Genomic DNA, 23,577 nt, shown 5'->3' with positions numbered 1-23,577 from the left:
TTCTTTCTTTTAAAAGAAAACCAACATCTCTGTGAATCTGAACCATGGGGATATAATATGCTTTTTTCATGCATTGACCTAGATATTGAGTATTTTTAATATTTTATTTTATTGAGTAAATACTACATTCACCCCTGTAAATACTTCAATACCAAAATATGATGTCTAAATGTCTAAAAACGAAAGAATTTGTGACAGCCTCTTGTTAATATTTCTTTATCTTTAGCTTTTTTTTTTTTTGTTGGACTAATCAGCTAAACAGCTTGAGTTAAAAACAAGTTGCTTGGTAAAACAATTTTGTCCGCTAAAATGCATAGAAAACCACCCAAAAACAAAACAGCTGATGTTCAGCATATTAACAGTATTGCAGGATTTATTCAAACATGAAATACCTTATCATAAAGATTATTACAAAAAACATTTAAAATGATTTTATCTACATGTGTGTATTATATGTGTTTTGCGTATTGTATGATTGGACACAAAAACCAATGCAATCAGAAAAGTAATTATATTACATTAAAATAAACCTAACCAAATAACCTCTATTTTTAACACTTCTTGTGAATCCTGGTGACTTTTTAAATATCAAAAACAAAACAGAAACAATATATTACTTTAAAGCACTGTTTATGGCAAAATCACAAACTTTTTTGTGCTGTTAGAATAAAAAAAAAAGTAGAATTTTATACGTGCAAATTCCAAAGAAAGACATTGGCTCTGATGCAGGATTCTGGTTTTAGAATTATATGTTGACAAACCCATGGGTCTGTTACTTAGGTGCCAACTTATTACACAGCAGCAGTGGTTCTTCAAACTTTGGCTTAGTAATGCCTCCATCTGTACTAAAGAATATAGATCACTGAAGAAAATCAACAGTTTATCCGATTGACATTAGAACTTGTTTGTTTACCATAGTGAAGTCCCAAATTTCCAAAGTAGTTGATAGTAAAGTCTGTAATGCACTAATTAAAGAAATAAACAAATACAAACTAGATAATATGCATAGTATTTACTTTTATTTATTTGGTTATACACACATGATCAACAAGTAAGTGAAAAAAAAGTTAACTAAACAATGAATCACTTCTTTATAAAACATGTCAAACTAAACATCACTAGATTTTAACCTTATACACTGGCATTTAAATGTTTAATGGCATTTAAAAATCACCAGCACACCATCTGGTTAGTTAGCTGTTCAAGGTAACAAGTATTTTGCCCAGGGGTGCCCCAAAAAGTGCAGCATTTGTATAGCATTATACTAATTAACTCTTTCAATAGCATACTGCCAGTACTTGCAGAACATTGAAATGGCACAAAAGTTGGAACGTATACTTAGTCCTGTTTAACTAGATTTATTTCAGTTCAGAGTTTTAAGTGTTCAGAACCGCACTAACTTGTTAAAACTTACAGAACCACAGAAACCGAACATACATTAACAATATGTCTACAAGTTGTGTGATTTTCTTTTGTCATATAAGTGACTCCTGCTACTACTACTGACACTCTTAAAGTAAATAATGTAATGAAACATAAATAATAAGTTCAGTTGTGTGAAGGAACACAATCGCCTGATTTAAGTCAGTTTCAGAGAAAGGGATCAAGCCTAGGAAACTGACATGGGTATGCAAGCAAACGCTTTAACTCAAAAACCATTATCCACCAAACTATTTGATAGGACTTTCCTCACATGGCATAAACAAAACATTATGCAGTATTATAAGCAACCCATAGCCCACAGTGGTTTCTAGCACAGAGTCACAGATGAGGAACCCAAAAAGGAATCGAGTGTAAAGCCAGGATAAAGGGGTTTGGTGAACTCGGCCTGTGTTTTGTACAGCAGTGTCATAGGGCCTTGGGAACAAACACGATAGAAAGCCAATACACCTGCATCTTCATCTAGATAAACTCCTATATGTTCTGGTGGATATGTGGAGACTTCTGTGACAATGCTGTTGTGTCGGAATTTGCAAAAATAACGATCACATTCCAAGCTCCAAGACTGATCGTTATATCCAAACTTGCTACTGTCACCACATGCATTCCTGACTATACTTCCATAAGACAGAGCGATATTGACCTTGTCCTGCCACTTAACCTCCCAGTAACAGCACCCTCTTACGGCACCATCACAGAGAACTTGATTTGTATGAATAAATCTGTCTGCATGAGGCTCAGCAGTGGAATATGTTCCATATGAAAGGAACTGAACCTTACGGTTCTCTTCAGACAGCTGTAGAGACGAGTTACATGAGTCGGGTGACAGCTTCAGCTGGCAGTAATCTAAAAAAAAGAGACAGAATCAAACAATCATCCCACAAAAACAGCACAATAACTTCTAATCAAACATCGCTAGCAGAGAAACAGGCAAATTAAACCAGGTAGGAGAGAAAACATGGCAAACTTATGCCTCACACATTTATCTGGAGAGGTTAAGGCAGCACCTATCCCCACCTTTTGAATTAGTTAAGATAAAAGATAACTGGCAATTGCCCCCAAAATCCCTGAGCTGTCCATCTCTATATGGCACCCAAGAGCTAAGATGCAATCAGCAGAATTAAACCTACATCAACTCCCATCTTGTCCATAAGCCCATTTACCAAATATTCATAGTTTGCATTTGTTTAACATTACACTCGCACATAGAATGTGTTTCAAAGTCCCATTCCCAGCACATAATGTAACTTGCGAGGCTGAAGTTGCATGCCATATTTCCTTCCCTTGCTCTTGAATAAAACTAGTAACCAATTGTCTACTCTCAGGTAACATGGCCTTGTTGAATGCCTCCAACGGATCCCAACATTCCCCAGACCCTAGTCCTGGGCTCCTATGTTGAAGCTCTCCTACCATATCCCTGTGCTTTAATGTTTGATTCACGGCTTGCACTGCCTGAGAAGAATTTCATTACTTACTTCCTGCCTTTGTGACTGTCGCTGCTGCTTTAACCAGCTTACAGTGGCCACCTTAAACAAGGCAACATACCAAAGTGCAGTTTTAATTTACCTGGCACAAACGTTTTGTATTACCGTATTTTTCGGACTATAAGGCGCACCGTATTATAAGACGCACTATCAAAGAACGCCTATTTTCTGCTATTTTTCCATACATAGGGCGCATCGCATTATAAGGCGCGTTAAGTGACACTAGAAAGGGTGCCTATATCAAAGTGAACAGGGGTGGCGCCATGTTTCCCTTCCCCCACCGGGGGTGGTCGCTTGCCGGTGGAGCGTCTCAGTATACAAATCTAACGTTAGCTCTTTCAAAGTCAAACGAGTGCTGGATATTAATCTACACAGATTCCTCTCCTGAAAACTGTTTATTTGGGTGAGTAACGTGCTTCAGTTTATTTACAGTAAGCTTAGATTTCCAGATGTCCACTAAGGCTTGCTGCACCAGCGTTAGCATAGCTATCCGCTAGCACGCTAGCTAGTCACCTAAACTAGTAAAGTTAACCCAAACTTAAACGACAGCGTTACACTGAGTAATCCTGCGTGTTCTGGTAAGACAGTGAGATATTAGCTAGCGATTCGTCCCCCGTAGCTTGTTTTAACACGGTAAACAAGCAGATTACAGGCTGATAAAACTCACCTCTGAGAGAGTTAGCGCTTAGCATCTAGCTAATGCTAGCCAGGCAAAGCAGCACAGACTTACAGGCCGATAACTCACCTCTGAACGGTGAACGCTTAGCGATTAGCATCTAACTCTAATAATACTGCTCCAGCAGTATTAAAAGTGCTAAATTTAGAAAATACTGATCTCTGAACAGTGAAAAAGCTAGCTAGCTAAGCGGTTAGCATCTAGCTAATGCTATTGCCTGCTCCAGCCTCGGAGCGGCACGGCTCTGCACGGAGTGTGTGTTTACTGCTCCTTACACCTGACGGGTAAAATTTAGATAATACTGATCTCTGAACAGTGAATAAGCTAGCTAATGCTATTTGCTGCTCCAGCCTCGGAGCTGCACGGCTCTGGACTCTGTATAGCACTGAAACTCTGTATAACGCTGCACGGAGTGTGTGTTTACTGCTCCTTACAACCTGACGAGTAAAATTTAGATAATACTGATCTCAGTGAATAAGCTAGCTAGCTTAGCGGTTAGCATCTAGCTAATGCTATTGCTGCTCAGCCTTGGAGCTGCACGGCTCTGGACTCTGTATAGCACTGAAACTCTCTATAACGCTGCACGGAGTGTGTGTTTACTGCTCCTTACAACCTGACCAGTAAAATCCATACAAAAGGCGCACCGTATTATAAGACGCACTGTCAATTTTTGTGAAAATTAAAAGTTTTTAAGTGCACCTTATAGTCCGAAAAATACGGTAGTTTTGGTTCCACGCCATAGTTTACTGAGCAGACCAATTAGCCATAAGTGGGCTGCCTCCCTCCATACTTGACGATTGGTTTGTAGAATGTTTCCAGTTCTGCAAGTTGCCTTTCTGTTTGTTGTGCTGAATTCTCCATGCCAGAATTTGACTCTCCCTCACGTGCATATGCATCACACTGCAGAATCAATGTAATGGATTACTTTTAGATTTTTATAAATTTATTTTTTATAATTCTATATTATTTTTATATATTTTCTTATGAAAAACAGGTTAATTTAATTTTAAATATTTCAGCATAAATTTGACCTAAAACTCCTGAAAGTAGATAAGGGAACCACATCAAACGGAAACAAAGACATTAGACATGGTCAAATTACACTGTACTTTTTTGATTAGCAGGTCAACACTGGCTAATATTCATGTATTTATTTACAAAATGTATACTGAATATTGTTTTTATAAGACAGGTAAGCCAGAAGACTACTGTAACAATGTAGCATTTTATCTGGAGAAAGGAAATCACTGTATGTCACCATAAAAACCTATTCTTATATGTGATAATGGCAGCTTAACTACAGTGATGGTACAATAGATTTGTCCAGGCAAATTCTGAAGGAAAATGTCAGGACTTCTGTCTGTGAACTGAATGTTTAGCAAACATGGGTAAGGCAGCAAGACATTGGCCCTAATCACACAAGTCACTCTACCAAAGAATGGATACAGAAGAATAAGCGTTATATTTTGGAATGGTCAAGTCAATTTCCTGACATTAATCCAATTGAAATGTTGTGCAACGATCCAGCTCTTACAAACCAAATACAAACCATGTTTCCAATAGGCGGCACAAGCAAAGATGCAGTCCCACAAATAAGCCCAGCGATTCGAAAATATGCATTATTACTAGGGGTGTGACGAGATCTCGCGAGACTAAATGTGATGATATTTCTCTTCAAGCTTTAACCTGTCTCGTGGAAAAAAAAGTTTAGTGTGGACTTTTTAAGCGGGATCTGGCAACACAGCAGGAGTGCAACTACTTTCTGTTTGTGGTGTATGCAAACTAGCCCACGACGCTCCACAAAACCAGCAAGCTGATTGGTTTCTCCTGAGAAAAAAATTATTTGGGGCTTTCATTTGGCGCCCCTTTTAGTGCAGCCCCCATATGCGTCGCATAGGCTGTATACCCCCTTTTTAAGTTGTATGTCTGGCTGCATTTTGGAAACAATAAACGGTAACAGAGTGACCAAAAAGACACAAACCATATGTAAATCTGTAAATCATACACGTGACTGTTTCATAGGCAGTTGTACTAATCCCTTAGCTCTGTACTGTATTTAAACAAATGTTCTGTCTCTGTTTGCACTTCAAGCATAGGCTTAATATGACTGGCTATGGTTATGAATAGTTAAATTACAAGAGATTTAGAGAAAAAAAAAAAACACAAACCATAGTCTTAATATGACTGGTTGTGGTTTGCACTTATTGTTTGCAATATATAACTATATTATTTCTTTAATCTTATTCTTATTTCTATTACTTATAAAATCAATATTTGAGAGAAACCAGTCTGTGAAGTTTACGTTATATGATTTTGTCAAATAAAACTAGTTTTTTTTTGAGGTTTTCTTTTAAATTTTATTTTTAAATCTCGTTCTCGTGAACCCAGTATCGTGTCTCGTCTTGTGATATTAGTGTCTCTTCATACCCCTAATTATTATTGCTATAACGTAATATTTGGCCTGCGGCCTCGTGCCTACAACTGCAGCACAGCAGTGCCAATATCACACGTCATAGCATGTACATAGAGTGGTTTATTGCTTAAATATAGAACATTCTAACTGTTTCACAAATGTTGAAGCATAACTGTAGGCACCCTAGATGCTTTAGTCAATTTTATTGCATGAAGGACCATAGCAATGAAGACTGTCTGGCCCTGAGATCCATTCAGAATTCAATTCTGAAAAGCAGGTTTGTTTTTACAAATGGGAATTTCTTCAAAAATGTTGACTGTACACTTCCAGTTACTTTTATATAAAAACATTAACATATCATTCAAATACATGTACATGTTTGGGAGTAAAACAGTCTCTAATCTGTTTTAAAAAGAGTAAGGTACACAGCACCACACAATCTGCACAGGGCTACAAGAACTGTCTTAAGAGTGCATTTCAGATACTGTGTGAATGTTGGATGGATAGACCTACGCTTTTTGAACTCCAGTCTGGTCTTGGGTTTGGGTGGCAGGATTATATTAATTTGTTTAACTGCAGAAAAAGAGAAATAGAAGAAATACATGTTATTATGAACCAAATGGCCTTAAACACCTTGAATCTATTTTATAAATCATTTTACCACCAGTGTTCATCTCTATCATTTCCTCATCAAAGAGTTTCTTCATCTGCTCCTTCAGCCCTAATAAAAGATGACTGGCACTCAGAAATGAGTGATTGTTGCTCACAGGGTTGCTTCTGGGGACCTCAGACTCAGCAACTGCAGTGAGAGAAAGGAATTTCTATCGAAACACAAAAAAAAGATGATTAACTAATCTGAAATGCACTGTTGTATAGTCAATGAGAATGGTCAAAAATAGGACCAGTGTCATTACCTGCAGGCAGAGTATGGGGTCATCAGTGTGTTTCAGCTGACTGCATTCAGCGTCACTCCGCTTAAGATGAGCAATCACCTGCTCCAGCTTCTTCTGGAGCATGTGTGTTTGGTGCAACTCTTTCTTCTCATAGTATTGGATCATGTAACAGAACAGAGACAGGTTCTTCTCCATGTACTTAGTTATCTCAGCCAGGAACTCCTTACTTAAGTCCATGGCCGCCTGTGCTGAAGTCTGGTTCAAATACCACACAAATAAATCAGTACATAAAAGATTTAATTACAAAAAGCACTAATTTGAATAACAAAATTAAAACAAAACTTACGGAGTAAGCCTTCACAGCCTCATTAAGTGCCTGCAACTCTTTTTCCCGACACTGTATTAGTGCATGAAATCTTTCTTGGATCTTTTGCAGTGGTTTCTAAAACAACAATACAAAAGCAGACACCAAATCACACACTCATACAGGGGTTTACTTTTACTGTTAGTAGTGTGCAGATCTTATGATTAAACCGCATCACTAAATCTGAATCCTTTGGGATAATTCAGAGTGCAAGTCCTCCTGTAACATGCTCCAGCATGGAATAGAAACACAAATTAATATTTAACATGTTGTGCAATTTATTTTTACAAAAAAAACAAAACAAAAAAAACATGGTCATCTGTTGCTCTTTTAATGGCTTTGCTAACTTACAGCGATGACACCAATAACTACTATGGATAACGCACACAATGTGAATATATACCAATATTAATGTAAAAAGTGATCAATTAAAAGTAGTTTGATGTGTATGTGTGTGTATCTGCAGTGTGTAGTGTGCAATATGAGTTTGCTGTTATTCACAATGCTATCCCAATTTATGTGATGTGTTTATCGTAAAAAAAATCATGAAATTATTGTTTATAATATTTGTTTGAATAAGTCGGCATTTGTTCTTAATTCCTTTATTTTTAGTTACTTAGGATATTTAAGTTAAATTGTATAACTGCATTTCTCTCAGTATATTAGTGGCATAAAATGACAACAGCATTATTTATACAACGCTGAAGTTTCTTATTTACAGTGAGTCCAAGAAGTATTTGATCCCTTGCTGATTTTCTTCGTTGGCCCACTAATAAAGACATGATCATTCTATACTTTTAATGGTAGATGTATTCTTACATGGAGAGACAGAATATTAAAAAGAAAATCCAGAAAATAAATCTAAGGAATATATATTAATTGATTTGTATTTCATGGAGTGAAATAAGTATTTGATCCCTTAGTATTCATTAGCAGTTCTGGCTTTTACAGACCAGTTAGACACTCCCAATCAACTTGTTACCTGACCTGAAGCCACCTGTTCTCACTAATCACTTGTGTGAAAAACACCTGTCCACAGAATCAGACAGATCACACAGATTTCAAGTCTCCAACATGGGTAAAACCAAAGAGCTGTCACAGGACCTCAGAGTCAGAATTGTTGACCTTCACAAAGCTGGAATGGGCTACAAAAAGATTACCGTATTTTTCGGACTATAAGGCGCACCGTATTATAAGGCGCACGATGAGTGAACGGTCTATTTTTAGTGTTAGTCCATACACAAGGCGCACTGGATTATAAGGCGCACTAAATGAAACTTTATTTATATCAGTAACAATAACTCTGAGCAATAAATCCTTCACAATATCTGTGAAAAATAACAACATCTCTGAGCAATAAATCAACAAGCACAGCAAGTACGTATTACTCCGCGACGCTCCTGACAACGGTAGCCGCAACGCTCCGACAGACCATAATATTATGTTGAAGCACAGCAAGTACGTATTACTCCGCGACGCTCCTGACAACGGTAGCCGCAACGCTCCGACAGACCATAATATTATGTTGAAGCACAGCAAGTACGTATTACTCCGCGAGGCTCCTGACAACGGTAGCCGCAACGCTCCGACAGACCATAATATTATGTTGAAGCACAGCAAGTACGTATTACTCCGCGAGGCTCCTGACAACGGTAGCCGCAACGCTCCGACAGACCATAATACTACTTGAAGCACAGCAAGTACCGCATTACTCCGCGAGGCTCCTGACAACGGTAGCCGCAACGCTCCGACAGACCATAATACTACTTGAAGCACAGCAAGTACCGCATTACTCCGCGAGGCTTCTGACTATAATAGCGTGTTGTGCCGAATTCGGTGAATAAAACGGTTTTAAAACAGAGATAAAGATTGGATAAGTTTCATTTCTGGATGAAGTGATTTCCAGCGCTGTTTGGATATAACTGTGGATTACAGGAGACTGGATTGATGGATTCTCTTTAGTCTGGACGCGTTTTGAAGGTAGGACCTGTGGCTGAGCGCGGGTGTGTGTTCGGGGGGGTGGCGGCAGTGACCGGAGGTTACCCCAGGACAAAAGGAGAGCCTTTTATTACTGGAAACATGCGCTCTGACGCAGCTCTAATTCATGAAACATACATCCTACAGTAAAAGCACAGTTCTGGAATCCGGAGAGCCAGACGGTTCGAATGGTGTATGACATGACCGCATTCGATGAAATATGGACGAACGATAAACGCAAATATGAGAGTTATGAATTATTAAAATCATAACCAAGGCATATTTCGCCCTAAATGTTTATTTTCTGAAAGGATATTCCGCTAAATAGGCTAAATAGCTCAAAAGCAGAGATTCTAAGCTTTAAAATGGTATATTGGATGTCTATATTGAACCTGTAACTGTTCATAACTATTCAGAAACACAGCCAGTTATGAAATATTAAATATTTCTGGCCCGCCGGTGGGCCAGCGCGTGTTAAGAGGTTAACTTTACTTAGAAGTGGGCGCTAAAAAGAAACAGTTTGTGCTATTACCCCAGAACGGGTGGAAAGGAAAGTTTACCGGCACCTTGTTCTGGCCACGGAGCTACAGTGGAAACTAGCTACCCTGAACCACAGCCGAGAGGCAGTACGGCAGTCAAAGGTAACCGCGCGCTAGCCCAAGAGGGGGATCTTTTTCTGGCGTGGGTGAGGAATTCTGCACAACAGAGCGCCGTGTACCACATAAAAATCGAGGTCAGTAAACACAAGCAAAATCCATACACAAGGCGCACTGCATTATAAGGCGCAATGACGATTTTTGGGAAAAAATAAGTATTTTAAGTGCGCCTTATAGCCCGAAAAATACGGTAGTAAGGTGTTGGATGTGAAAGTAACAACTATTGGTGCAATTATCAGAAAGTTTAAAGAGTATAACATGACAATCAACAGACCTCGGCCCGGTGCTCCAAAGAAGATTTCGCCTCGTGGGGTGGCAATGATGCTGAGAACGGTCAGAAATCGTCCTGCAACCACTCGGCAGGAGTTAGCAAATGACCTGAAGGCAGCTGGGACCACAGTTTGCAAGGAAACAATTGGCAACACTTTGCACAACAATGGATTCACATCCTGCAGTGCCCGAAAGGTACCCCTGCTGAAGAGAGCACATGTGGAGGCGCGCCTCAAGTATGCCAATGATCATTTGAAAGATGAACCAAGTTATTGGGAGAAGGTTTTGTGGTCAGACGAGACCAAAATTGAACTTTTTGGCCTCAACTCAGCCCGCCATGTGTGGAGGAAGAAAAATGCTGCCTATGACCCCAAGAACACTGTGCCCACCGTCAAGCATGGAGGTGGAAGCATAATGTTTTGGGGGTGTTTCTCTGCCAAGGGTACAGGGCTACTTCACCGCATCACTGGGAAGATGGATGGAGCCATGTACCGCACAATCCTGAGGAACAACCTCCTCCCCTCTGCCAGGGATCTGAAAATGGGCCGTGGTTGGGTCTTCCAACATGATAACGACCCTAAACATACAGCAAAGGCAACAAAGGATTGGCTCAAGAAAAATCACATTAAGGTCATGGAGTGGCCCAGCCAGTCGCCAGACCTCAATCCGATCGAAAATCTATGGAGGGAGCTGAAGGTCAGAGTTGCCAAGCGACAGCCCACCAACCTTCATGATTTAGAGAGGATCTGCAAAGAAGAGTCGGCCAAAATTCCCCCTGGTGTGTGTGCTAAACTTGTGGTTAACTACAACAAACGTCTCACCGCTGTGCTTGCAAACAAAGGCTTTGCCACTAAGTATTGAGTGTGTTTGGCAAGAGGGATCAAATACTTATTTTCCTCATTGAAATACAAATTAATTAAAATATATTCTTTAAAATTATATTCTGGATTTTTGTCTTGATATTCTGTCTCTCCATGTTAGAATATATCTACCATTAAAAGTGCAGAAGGATAGTGTCTTTATTAGTGGGCAAACAAAGAAAATCAGCAAGGGATCAAATACTTATTGGACTCACTGTATTTACCAGCGTCTTATCCAGATTTCTGTTCCATCATAAACGCTTGCTGCAGTTACATGCGGGCGCCTGTAGATCGTGAATTTTAACAATGAAAAGAGGCTTTTAACCAAGAGATGTCCATATACTGCTATACTATATTACTAATTAAAATAACAATTAGAGGAAGAATAAAAATGTGCATGTAAGTGTAGATGCAAGATACAGCTCAGAGCAAATAGTACTTCTGATATATTGTTTAAATATACTGAAAATAGTATGTTATTTAACCGATTTGATTGTCAGATTGCACTTTGGGTCTAATTTCCAGAGCAGCATTTAATCAGTTTTATGTTTTAAAAACACTGACTGTCAGGCGTAGGAAACAATATTTCGGACTAAAAAAAAGTTGTAAAGAACAAATTTTACTGTCGATATTCTCCATAACGACCCATAGAATGAATGGTTAAACTGCACTTTGGGTCTGAATCTCAAGGAATCATCTCTTCATTCTCAAGTCGTCTCAAAAAACTGTCAGAGTTAGGACACAATACATTAAACTGATAAAAGGCTAAAAAAACAAATATTACTGTTTTTTTTTTTTTTTAGAAAGGACCCTGTGAAGAGTGCATGTAATATCATAAGATATGGTCAAAATGCACTTTGGGCCTAATTCTCAAGGCATCAGATTTGTCAGACTTAAGAAACAATATATTAGACATTTAAAATTAGGGGTCAGCGATATGACCCTAAAATAATATCACAATATTTCATAAGATTTTTGTGATAACGATACTCTTTGCAATCTGACAAGTTCTCTGTACAAGTTCCTGGAACAGTTTAATTCCCCCTGAGAGATTAATACATTGTTTGATATTTTCTCTTTTATTAAGTAAATTAAATGATTTGTTAGGTAGAAAGTAAGTGTTTGTGTGTCTGTGTTTGTGTGTGTGAGTGAACAAAAAAAACTCTTTGCTGTTTCATTGTAAGAACCGATGAAAGGACAAATTTGTATTTTTAATGTAAGAATTTGTAACCAGTCATTTGTAGGGCTGCAACTAATGACTATTTTGGTAGTAAACTAATCTGTTGATTACCTCAGAGGACAGGTGAACGTGAGATTTGTGCCCTTAAAATGGCTAGAACATGTTTAAATGTTGAAAGTACTGATATTTAGAGAGTAGATATGAAGTGTGTTGTGTTTGAACACTCAATTGTTCTCTGTTGAGTTTCTATTGCCAGCACTTCGTGTAGTGCAGTGCTGTTAAAAAGTTAACTACAAATGAATGAATTAATTCTTGATTATACTGATAATCGTTGCAGCCCTATTAATTTGTTGTTTTGAATTGTGTGTAAATATGAACTTTTACCTCTTCCATACAAAATATCTAATCTAATATTTAGTCACCCCCTTCTTGATAATGTATCTGTAGAAGCTGCAGCCCTAACTCAGCTCTGATCTCACCTGCTGTAGTCTGCACCACTCTTTAGCAGCAGAGACTGTGGTGTGGCCACTGTGCTCGTCCATAGCGCACAGCAGGCAGATACAGCGCTTGTCCTGGACACAGAAGACCTCCAGGAGCTTGTTGTGTCGGGAGCAGATCATCTCCTGCAGGCCTGAAGTCGCTTCTACCAGCGCGTGTCTCTGGAGGACGGGGAACTGGAGGTGAGGTCTGAGGTGTGTCTCACAGAAGGAGGCCACGCAGGTGAGGCAGGACTTCACGGCCCTGCTCTTCACCGCTCCGCTGCAGAAGTTACACTCCCCCCCGAGCGAGGCTGAGCCCGGGCTGGAGCCCCGAGGCTCCGCGGGGCTGGGCTCCACACTGTCCAGCACTTCAGACAGCACGGTGCTCCGGTTGAGGGCAGGCCTCGCCGGGAAGCAGCCCCTGCACTGCGGGCAGCTCACCGCCTTCTTCTGGAGCTGCTCCTCATCCCAGCACTGAGAGATACACCTCTTACAGTAACTGTGACCACACGGTATCGTTACCGGATCCCGGAGACGCTCCAGACACACCGGACAGCTCAGAAAACCCACACAGCCCCCTGACCGAAGCATAGCAGCTGCAGGAAACCAGGGTTTTCACTGTACCAACGAGCTGCTTTATCTGTAAGTACCGGAGTTGGAGTGATTTCGCGCCAAAACGCAAGTTTTTCGTTTGTCATGCGCACAACGCTTCAGCTTTACACCGAGTTTTTGGTTGCTTTTGGTCAGTGTAATGTTTAGCAGTTTAATTTTCTGACTGTATCAAACTAAAATCAAAAATAGAAAACTGTGTATAAAATTTAATTCTTTTAAATTAAACTTTTTCATTCAGTAGAGATTGAAGAAATGTGTTTTGATCCAATTTCTTCAATTATCTAGTTTTTCATTTTGGCCTTTTACAAACAGAATTTTAAGGAAAATGAGAAGTTTAATCTTCTCTCGATTTTCAATTTTTTCCGTTTTTGTATCTTGTTACACAAATCTGATTGTATAATCCAACTTGTAGAGTAGAAAAATCTGAAAATAAAGAAAATATTATTTATTTTTTATTTTTCCTGAATTCTGATTGAAAATTGGAAAAAATGGATGAAAAATGATTTCTTGTACACTGTAGTACATAAAACAATTAAGTAATAAGTTTACATCCAATTTTCTATATTTGCATTTAGCCTAAAACAGTAATGAAAATGTATTCAAAATGTAAAATCTATTTAGTGAACTTTCAAAAAACAGGTCACAAACAAGCAGTGCATGTTTACTAGAATGTGTTGTATTTATAGGGCCATGCAAAGGTTTGGACTTAGTGTAAAGTTTATTAATTCAATTTTCTTCATAATAGGCTACATGCAAAAATAGAAAATTGGATGTAAGAACTCATTAGTTATTTATTTATTTTTATTAAGTGCAGTGTACAAGAAATACATTTTTATCCATTTTTTCCAATTTTAGTTTTTTTCATCTCTGCCCCTCACAATCTGTATTTCAGGAAAATTAATCTTTATTTTCTGTTTTTTTTTTTTTTTTTTTTTTCGTTTTTGCATATTGCACGTTGAATAGTACCATCAGAATTGTGTAACAAGATACAAAAACGGACAAATCTGAAAATCATAAGAAGATTCTCCTTTTCATTTTTCTTGAAATTCTGCTTGCATGATTTATGCTTGCATCCACCTATAATCTGATCATTGCTCTCTGGCGAAGGACAGATGAGTGACAGGACAGGGGCACATCAGGGGCCAATCAGATTTCGAATGGGGACAATGTCGAGAACTTATACTCAAGCTTGGCATGAACAAAATCAAAGGCACCATACACTATACTGGTCAAGACCAGTGCACCATCTGTCATGGTTACTATGTCACTTTATGTAAATAATACAGTATATTGCACTTCTTGGCTCTGTACCTGTAATCTGCATAATGACAATAAAGTTAAAGCTAAGCTAATCTAAAAGAGCTGGTTAACCAGTTAGTATGGGGTTACTTTTTTATATGGCTGAACAGCTTTTTAACTACCTTGACCATGAAAAACTAAATTACCAGCAAAAACTGGTCTAGAGCTTTATCTTACAGCAGGGTTTTGAATATTAACACAATTAAAGGCAATGCTTTGTCATAAAATTGCCATAAAATACCATTTCACTGCAAGGTATGCTGGTATTAACTGTGTTGTCATTAGCTGTTAACATTGAACATTAGTCAAGTTAGTCAATTTAGGCATGCCTGTGTTCCTCCTGCTTATAGAGCTCTTTCTAAGTAGGCAGCATTGTTTACGTTTCAGACATGGTTTGTGTCTTGTCTCTAAGAAATATACACAGTCTTAACCCATGGATGTAATATAAAGTAATTTAGGATTATTTAATTGAGGCATATTTGAAATATATACTTGAAATGTTTTTTATCCATGTTGAACTACATATATCCATTAAAACCTGCATCATTGTGCTGTGTGAGATTTATAGGTAATAGAGTAATTCTATCTTTATAAAAAAAAAAAGAATTGTGGCCCACATTTTGGTCCATGCAAACAGACAAGTAGTACATTTATATTTATTCACACATATCCCTGCAGTTCTGTGCATGTATGTGGCATGTCAGTTTATCAATATGAATCCAATAGGGGGCGCCAAAGTGTTGCAACTAAAACCACACTGTTCATTTTACTATACTATACATAGTAATTACTATAGTATATTTACCATACCCTGTGATCATCATATCAATGTGTACTATAGTTTATACTTTACTTACATATTTCTAGTGTTTTTGAGTACTTATTTACAGAGTATAAAAGTATGAGTACATAAACATTATAATAACTGAATAACAATAACTGAACTGCTTCTTCTCAAACATGTTGAGTTGAATACTCAGTAGTACCATTTAAGAAACATTTACTTATTAGGGATGGAATGAAAATAACCTCAACATCCTGATGGTGATACAAATCTAGCATAAAGAGAGTGGAAAATTTGCTTCATAGCTTCTGTGGGTGTCAAACCATAAATAAGTACAGCTGCAGTGCCTTGCAAAAGTATTCGGTCCCCTTGAACTTTTCATCCTTTTGCCACATTTCTGGCTTCAAACATAAAGATATGAAATTGTATTTTTTTTTGTGAAGAATCAACAACAAGTGGGACACAATCGTCAAGTGGAACAAAATTTATTGTATATTTTAAGCGTTTTTTTAGAAATAAAAACTGAAAAGTGGGGCGTGCAATATTATTTGGAACCCTTGCGTTAATACTTTGTAGCGCCACCTTTTACTGCGATTACAGCTGCAAGTCGCTTGGGGTTTGTCTCTATCAGTTTTGCAGACTGATATTTTTGCCTTTTTCTTAGTAATAGATGAAAGCGTTTTTTAAACGGCAGCAGTTTTCAGCTTTTTCCACAGATTCTCCATTGGATTCAGGTCTGGACATTGACTTGACCATTCTAACACCTGGATACGTTTATTTGTGAATCATTTCATTGTAGATTTTGCTTTAGGTTTTGGATCATTGTCTTGTTGGAAGACAAATCTCCGTCCCAGTCTCAGGTCTTTTGCAGACTCCAACAGGTTTTCTTCCATAATGATCCTGTATTTAGCTCCATCCATCTTCCCATCAATTTTAACCATCTTCTCTGTCGCTGCTGAAGAAAAACAGGCCCAAACCATGATGCTGCCACCACCATGTTTTACTTTGGGGATGGTGTGTTCAGGATGATGAGCAGTGTTACCTTTTTAGCCACACAAAGCACTTTATATTTAGGCCAAAAAGATCAACTTTGGCCTCATCTGACCACAAAACCTTCTTTCACATGTTTGCTGTACAAACGTCCTATGTCTTTCTTTCAACATTGGCTTTCTTCTTGCCACTCCTCCATTAGGCCAGATTTGTGGAGTGCACTACTTATAGTTGTCCTGTCCAGATAACTACACAGACTTGATTACACAGAGGTGGATTATATTTATCATCATCAGTTATTTAGGTCAACACTGGATCATTCAGAGATCCTCAGTAAACCTCTGGAGTGAGTTTGCTGCACTGAAAGTAAAGGGGCTGAATAATATTGCACGCCCCACTTTTTTTTCTAAAAAATGTTAAAAATATCCAATAAATTTCTTTCCACTTTACGATTGAGTCCCACTTGTTGTTGATTCTTCACAAAAAAATTACAATTTCATATCTTTATATTTGAAGCTTAAAATGTGGCTAAAGTTCAAGAGGGCTGAAATACTTTTGCAAGGCACTGTAACTTCATCTACTGCAGCTCATGGAATTGATTGTCATTTTTTAACTGCCCTTTTACATTATTTTATGTTCTTGTTTGTTATTTTGTCTTTTAGATACATTCATTAGTTTTTAGACAGTGACAGAATTCACTGTACATCTGTGACCACATGTAGTCACTTTTCACTTTTCTGCTTTAAACTTTTCATGTCCTAAACGGTAGTTTCGCCACATCTTCTGATTGATATGGAACACTAACTCTTACTACCTTGGCACAAGGGGGAGAGGTGGAGCTTTCACAAAGTAGAGAAGACCTTTATACAGGTGCATTTTAAAAAATTTAATACAGTTGACTAGTTACTTTATTTCAGTATCTCAGAAAATTAGATTATTAGACTAACTGGTACATTGCCAACAGTGCCAAAAGTACCAATTGATTTGTGTAATACATCTATTTACATGTGTAATACATATATTTTTCATATTTTAAACAAAATTATTGATTACTAATAAAGTAACTTTTCACTGATGTTCTAATTTTTGAGATTCACCAGTAGTGTGCGTAGTGACCATATAGAGTGGTCTGATTCTGACTTTGCCTTTAGTTTTCTGTTGCAATGTTAAACATTTTGGTTTAAATGTGCTATAGAAACACATTTTAATTACTTTAACTTACTATATACTTCAGAATTCATCCAGGCACTTATGTCATCCTTTACACCATCCATAAACACCAGTACCCCTCTTCTGTTGGCAGCTAAGCCCATTCTTTTCTCATCAATTCTCATCTAATTGTGGTTCATTTGTTCAAATGGTCTTGTTTCAGAACTGGACAAGTCTTTTTAAAAACTGAAACAACTTTTTGCGGTCTCTTAGTGATGGCTTCTTTATTTGCATTGACACCATTTTGAACTGCATTTACAGTGATTTATACAACTTATATTGCCACTTCTAAAAACCTAAGAAAAGTATATTTTAGTATAAACCTGCACATTAAGTGATATTGTGGAGAAGTTAAATTATAAGAAACATATATTGGTCTGTCTAAGCTTAAAACAATTTAATAGGCATTTCACACCTATAATGTTAGGCCTCTTCACAGATCAATCTGTGTATGTTAAAATATTTTCCTAATTGGTCTGAATTAATAGAATAATTGGCACTCATTTACAAACATGCAGTGGTGAATAGAAAACATTTTCATCAGCACACAGCACAACCTCCTTATTTCCCTTTTAATATCCTGTGTGACAGGATTGGTGGTGATGTGACAGAACTCAATTAATGAACTCTCTTATGTTTTATGTTCTTTAAATAAGTATTACTGTTTTTAATGTACATGTAAATAAGTGAAGTGCTATCTCTCTCAGGCAGTGAGACATAGATCACTGATGTCATGAGTCACTCTGTAGGCCTGTTATGCCCATATTTGGCACTCAGGGTTCAGCATTTATTTTTAATGGCAGAAGTGGATGTCGTGCTGTGGTAAAAGAATATGTTTAGATTCCTGCAGGGGCATAGCAGCAAATTCTGGGCCCTGTACACTCTCAATGTCAGTGGGCCCCTATCCATGCCAATACACAAGAAATGTGAGCAAAAACACAAATCAGGATTTTCATGGGCCATCTTCCAAATCGGGCCCTGGGATGTCAGGTCCACTTCCCCCCCCCCACCCACCCCCCCCCCCCCCCACTACCACGCCCATGGATCCCTGTACATGTTTTTTTTTTCTATGTACAGAAGTTTCCTAAATATTACTGGACCGTATGAATGTATAGGGTTCTGAACATATACTGTATTTATTAACAACAGAATGTGATGTTGGAAGGGTTTGGAAACCCTGTTTAACTTCGTACATTGAAATCGACATTAGAACCTAGAAGTACTAAGAATGGACATAAACAATATGTTGTCAACTACAAAACAACATGTCTGGTCTATTGGCCTTTTTAAAGGCAGAGCACATTAAACATTTTGTCTATAAGCATAAAAGTACCAGTGCATGCATAAAATACATATTATTTGTAATATTGATAAAAAAATGATATGATAAAATTATCAGGATGTATCATCAGATATTAAGAAAACATGCTGAGTTAAAGCACTGGCAGCTCCTGTCAACAGGGCTTCAGTCAGTACGTTCCTATTTGGAGTGTGCAGTGCGTCCCGGGTATCTGTGTTTACTATGGCGACTCCGTCTGCTGCTCGTTCCCCAACACTAACTCCACCCCCGAGGTGGCCATTACCTACATTACAGCAAATAATCAGTGGTATAGCACAGAAGCTAGCAGGGCTGGTTCACTTAAACCTTAGTTGTTACACAGCTTAAAAAGCCTCAGCATGTCTCAAAAAGCTCAGGCAGGTGGTGAAGCTAGATCTCTCTCAGGCGGTCTGGCACGGACTGGCAGTATCTGCATCATTTCTGTGACCCTCTGAAATCACTAAACTTCTGCGTTCCTCTTCTGTGATGCTTTTCCAGGCAGTGTGTATTGGGTCATTATCTTGCATGATAAGGAACAGTAGATTTTGATACCTTCACTCCTGCTCTCTGGAGGTTGTTGCTGATGTCACTAACAGTTGTTTTAAGTTCTTTCTTTACAGAACTCACAATATTTCCATCATCAACTGCTGTGGTTTTCCTTGGTCTACCTGTTTTAATATCTGTTATTTATATATGACTTTCTTCTTCAGGACATATTAAACAGTTGTTCTGGCCATGGACAATGTTTGTGTAATGGCTCTAAATCATTTTCCAACTTCTCTCAGCTTCACAGTTGCTTGTTTGTCACTCATATACAGCTCTCTGGTTTTTTGTTGGATACTGCTCTATAAATGCACAGTCTGCACAGATAAAACCCAAATCTGAAACTGAATGTAGACATTTAGTGCTTTTTATTTTATTAAAATAATTAATGTATCAAGACACACATGAACAACAAAACACCCCTGACAGTCACATATTTCAATACTTTTGCTCACAATAAAAATGTGTGTTTTCAGACAGAAGGTGCTGTCTTCTGAACTTTGTATCAGATCTAGATGTAAGTACCTGAACATAAAAGCTCGGTCTCATAAAATCCTCTGTCTCATATTAATCTTTAAATTTCAAATTCAAGTATTTTCTGTCTAGATCGGAAATTAATCCTTTTGGAGGGGACTGTAAGCAGCTGAAACAGGGAGTCTAACGCATACGCAACGTTTTTCATCATTACCATTTAAATATAACATAATAGTCATCATGGCTATGGTTGATAATTCAACATATACAGAAGTATGTTTAATGAATGTGAATATTTTTGACACCTTTGACTGTGAGAAATTCACAGATTCAGAGACCACAGTTCAGGAAGGACAGGCCACTTCCCTTTTTAGAAAATTGAGTGACAGATGATGTGCAGGCTTGTGGGTTTTTACCATGGGAAATTTCAGCCACTTCTATCATCCTTCACACCATCTATAAACACCAGTAGCACAATTTGTTGCCAGTTATGCCGATCCTATAACACTCCCACCACCGTGTTTAACAGATGTTTTCTTGTTTTCTCATCATTTCATGTTCATTGTGGTTTTATTTGTCTAAATGGTCTTGTTCCAGATTTGTAACGAAATCCAATCAGGTTTTCTTTTTTTCCACGACAACAGTTGGCATTTTGCAGTTTATTGAAAATAGAAATATGAATTACAATAAGACATAGCTGAGGACATGTTCTACCAGAAACGTCTATTGTCACTAAAAACCTAAGAAAAGTATCTATTTTAAAATCTGTACAAGCACAGTGATTGTATGAAGAAGTTAAATTATAAGAAACATTCCATCATAGGGTTACACAATTTAATATGCATTCTGTCTATGTTACAATAGTTTCTAGTTTAATTACATACGTTTACAGATTGTCGCAACATTTCAGTAAGCAGCGAAAGGCAAGCACAGAATAATTGCCAGGCACTCACGTAATTGTAAAAAATAAACACATTTTATATCCCAATCTGTTTTTTAATTAAGTGGTAATGTTTAGTAGTAGGATGTTACTGTACATGTAAATTTGTAAAGTGCTATCTCTTAGGCAGTGAGACATAGATAGACCACTTATGCCATGATTCTTAAGTCCATGTTATGCCCATATTTGGCACTCAGAGTTCAACATAAATTTTTTCATCGGCAAAAATAAAGGATTTCTGAAATTGGGATACAAGTATATATACACACATGTATAGACACCTGTTTTGGCTGTTTGTGTCAAACATTACATGATTGTGTTTAACTTAATAGCGGTTAGGTACTAATTATGCATGTATACAGTGTGTCTCAATTCAGGGGCTGCATCCATTAAAGGACTCTGTCTACGAAGGTGTGTCCTTCGAAGGATGGGTAGGCTGCGTGGCAGTACTGAAATGGGACAGTCTACCCTACGGAGTATTTCCTGTTTGAGATTCTACCCGCCACAACCAAAGTCAGAGCTAAGAAATGAGGCAGAGATTTTGATTCTAGTTTTGCTTCAGACCACAAAATACCAAATTAATTAAGTCCAGGTTAATTAACTGTGCAAATACTTAAATGTTTTAAATGTGAACGGGTGGAACTGAACATAAACAGTGCGTTTGAAATGAAGTTGGAAAAAAGAGAATAGCTTAGAATAAAGTATTATTTAGTGTGTGTATATATATATATATATATATATATATATATATATATATATATATATATATATATACACAGGAGATATAAGCAGGAGATTCAAGTTAGCACCCTTAACTTTTGTGATACTGAAGTTTAAATTTCTATCTTGATTTTTTTTATATACTGTTTATGTAAAGGAAATATGTGAACTGAACTTGTTATGCAGTCTTGACGATGAATAGGCTAATCTGTAATTCTGTTTACAAAACTAAACACATTTCAGAAGTGTATTGTAATTGGAAAATGCTTCCATTTAACTTACAGCTGGGTTTTATTGTTTTATTATGGCAACGTAGTGATCATGTACTGTACACACCTACACACCAATTAGCAATAAGATACATTTGTTTATTTCCTTCATACATTTTCATACACTGTATGCTTCTACTTCTTTATTCATTTTGTGAGAAGTAGATAAGAATCATGGAACCTCAGTTTTTCAGTTAAACAGTTTTACTGTCTGTTTCTGTATGAGAGCTCTGTCTTAAATGATTATTTACTCTATTTTTTCTCTTTCCACAGGTTCATTCTGTTGAAGTGACATACTCTACTATAGCCCACCTTAACATAACCACACCAGCACATGTTCAAATTAACACCGAGGAGAAAACTGAATATGCCTGCATCATAAAGTAAATCCTTTATTTAAAGTTTTTATTTGAAGAAACATTTTTGGTTGCCATGTGAGTCCTGCACATTTGTTTATGTTTATGTTTACATTTAATAACATGTTTCTTGTGTTTCTTTTTGTTTAGACTAATATTTTTCTATTTAAATATGCACTTAAATTTTATTCAGGCAATCTAATAGAACATCACAGTAAAATTACCTAATTTCTCTATATTTTTCATTCTATCCAAAAAAAAAAAAAAACTTTATGCATAACTTTAAGATTCAATGATCCAGACATTTTGTTGCTGACTGAATCAAAGTTAAAACAGTTTATTAGGAATTAGCCCTTACAGCATAAGTGCCTTCCTGTGCTGTCACTGAAAACTACTATAACTTATCTCTCTAAATGCTCAAAAATCACCATAGACCCTATTTAATAAGATTTCAACAGATTTCTAATCTTTCCACAAAGATTCTGGTATTTTTCTTAGGACAATGGGAACCATCATTATAAACTGTGATTATAGCTGTGAACAATTCTGTGGTTGAGAAAATCTGCTTTTAGCTACAGTGCACCAGTAAAAAACTAATGCTCTAACCCCATTCTTTTTATTCATGTGTCATACTCTATCAAAAAAATAAATAAATAAAAGAAGAACCTAACTTGGTGTGATTTGTTTTTACAAAATTATGTGGAATGAATGCCATAAAGATTTTAAGCTGGCTTAAGAGTAAAAGCAGGCCTTACCCAGTATTAGCATAGTGTTCCTACTAAGATACTAGTGGGTGTATATGACCACGTGTATTTGCTAGTTTAAAAAGGGGGCATGCGTGAGTGTTGCCAGTAATTTTACCCTATTTGGTGTCATGGGAAGCCATGGTCATTGGTGACAGCTCGCTTTAGAAAATGACAACACAACACAGGAAATACAACCCTCAAGACAAAACTACTTTATCACTTGTGACTTTCTATCCATATATTTTATCCCTTGTTCACATCTTTTGGTTTGATATCTAATCAAAAGTACAGTTTGAAATAGTTTGAAGCAATAAAAAGCTAAAATCTAATTTTAGCCAAGAAATGTGTTACAGATTTTACATGTGTATCATTTATATTTGCTTTGTAGAACCAAAATTGTGTTTAACCTCAGATAGACTCAAAGCTACAGAGATCTTTGTGATCCACTGCGCACTGTGAGCAACAGTATTATAAAGTTTACAGCACAAGTGAATCTTGCTAACCTCCCTGGATGTGGACAGAAGAGAAAAAAATAGATAAAAGACTGCAAACGGTTTGGTAAACTAGTTGCAAAAGAAACATTCTTAATACATTCTAGCTGACCTGCAGGCACAACGTGTCACTT

General features: G+C 37.3%; 1 protein-coding gene across 2 annotated transcripts; it reads right to left on the bottom strand.

Moving 5' to 3' along the window:
- Window positions 1–997: 997 nt before the first annotated feature.
- Window positions 998–13,341, bottom strand: LOC103028999 (E3 ubiquitin/ISG15 ligase TRIM25-like). 2 transcript variants are annotated; one of them, XM_007255235.4, is made up of 6 exons: window positions 12,693–13,341; window positions 7,253–7,348; window positions 6,928–7,161; window positions 6,675–6,834; window positions 6,527–6,586; window positions 998–2,286 (listed from the first exon to the last, which is right to left on the bottom strand). In XM_007255235.4, exons 1-6 carry the CDS (start codon window positions 13,281–13,283, stop codon window positions 1,751–1,753), a joined length of 1,677 nt encoding a protein of 558 aa, XP_007255297.3. In that variant the 5' UTR covers window positions 13,284–13,341; the 3' UTR covers window positions 998–1,750. The 2 variants fall into 2 exon arrangements, with proteins under 2 accessions (XP_007255297.3, XP_007255298.3); XM_007255236.4 differs by having other exon boundaries at window positions 6,678–6,834.
- Between the last annotated feature and the right edge of the window lie 10,236 nt (window positions 13,342–23,577).

This window comes from Astyanax mexicanus, chromosome 1 (assembly GCF_023375975.1).
Source record: "Astyanax mexicanus isolate ESR-SI-001 chromosome 1, AstMex3_surface, whole genome shotgun sequence".
In the NCBI taxonomy this organism is placed as follows: Eukaryota; Metazoa; Chordata; class Actinopteri; order Characiformes; family Acestrorhamphidae; genus Astyanax; species Astyanax mexicanus.
Note: the sequence above shows the minus strand (reverse complement) of the source record. Positions and strands in the feature narration are given on the sequence as shown.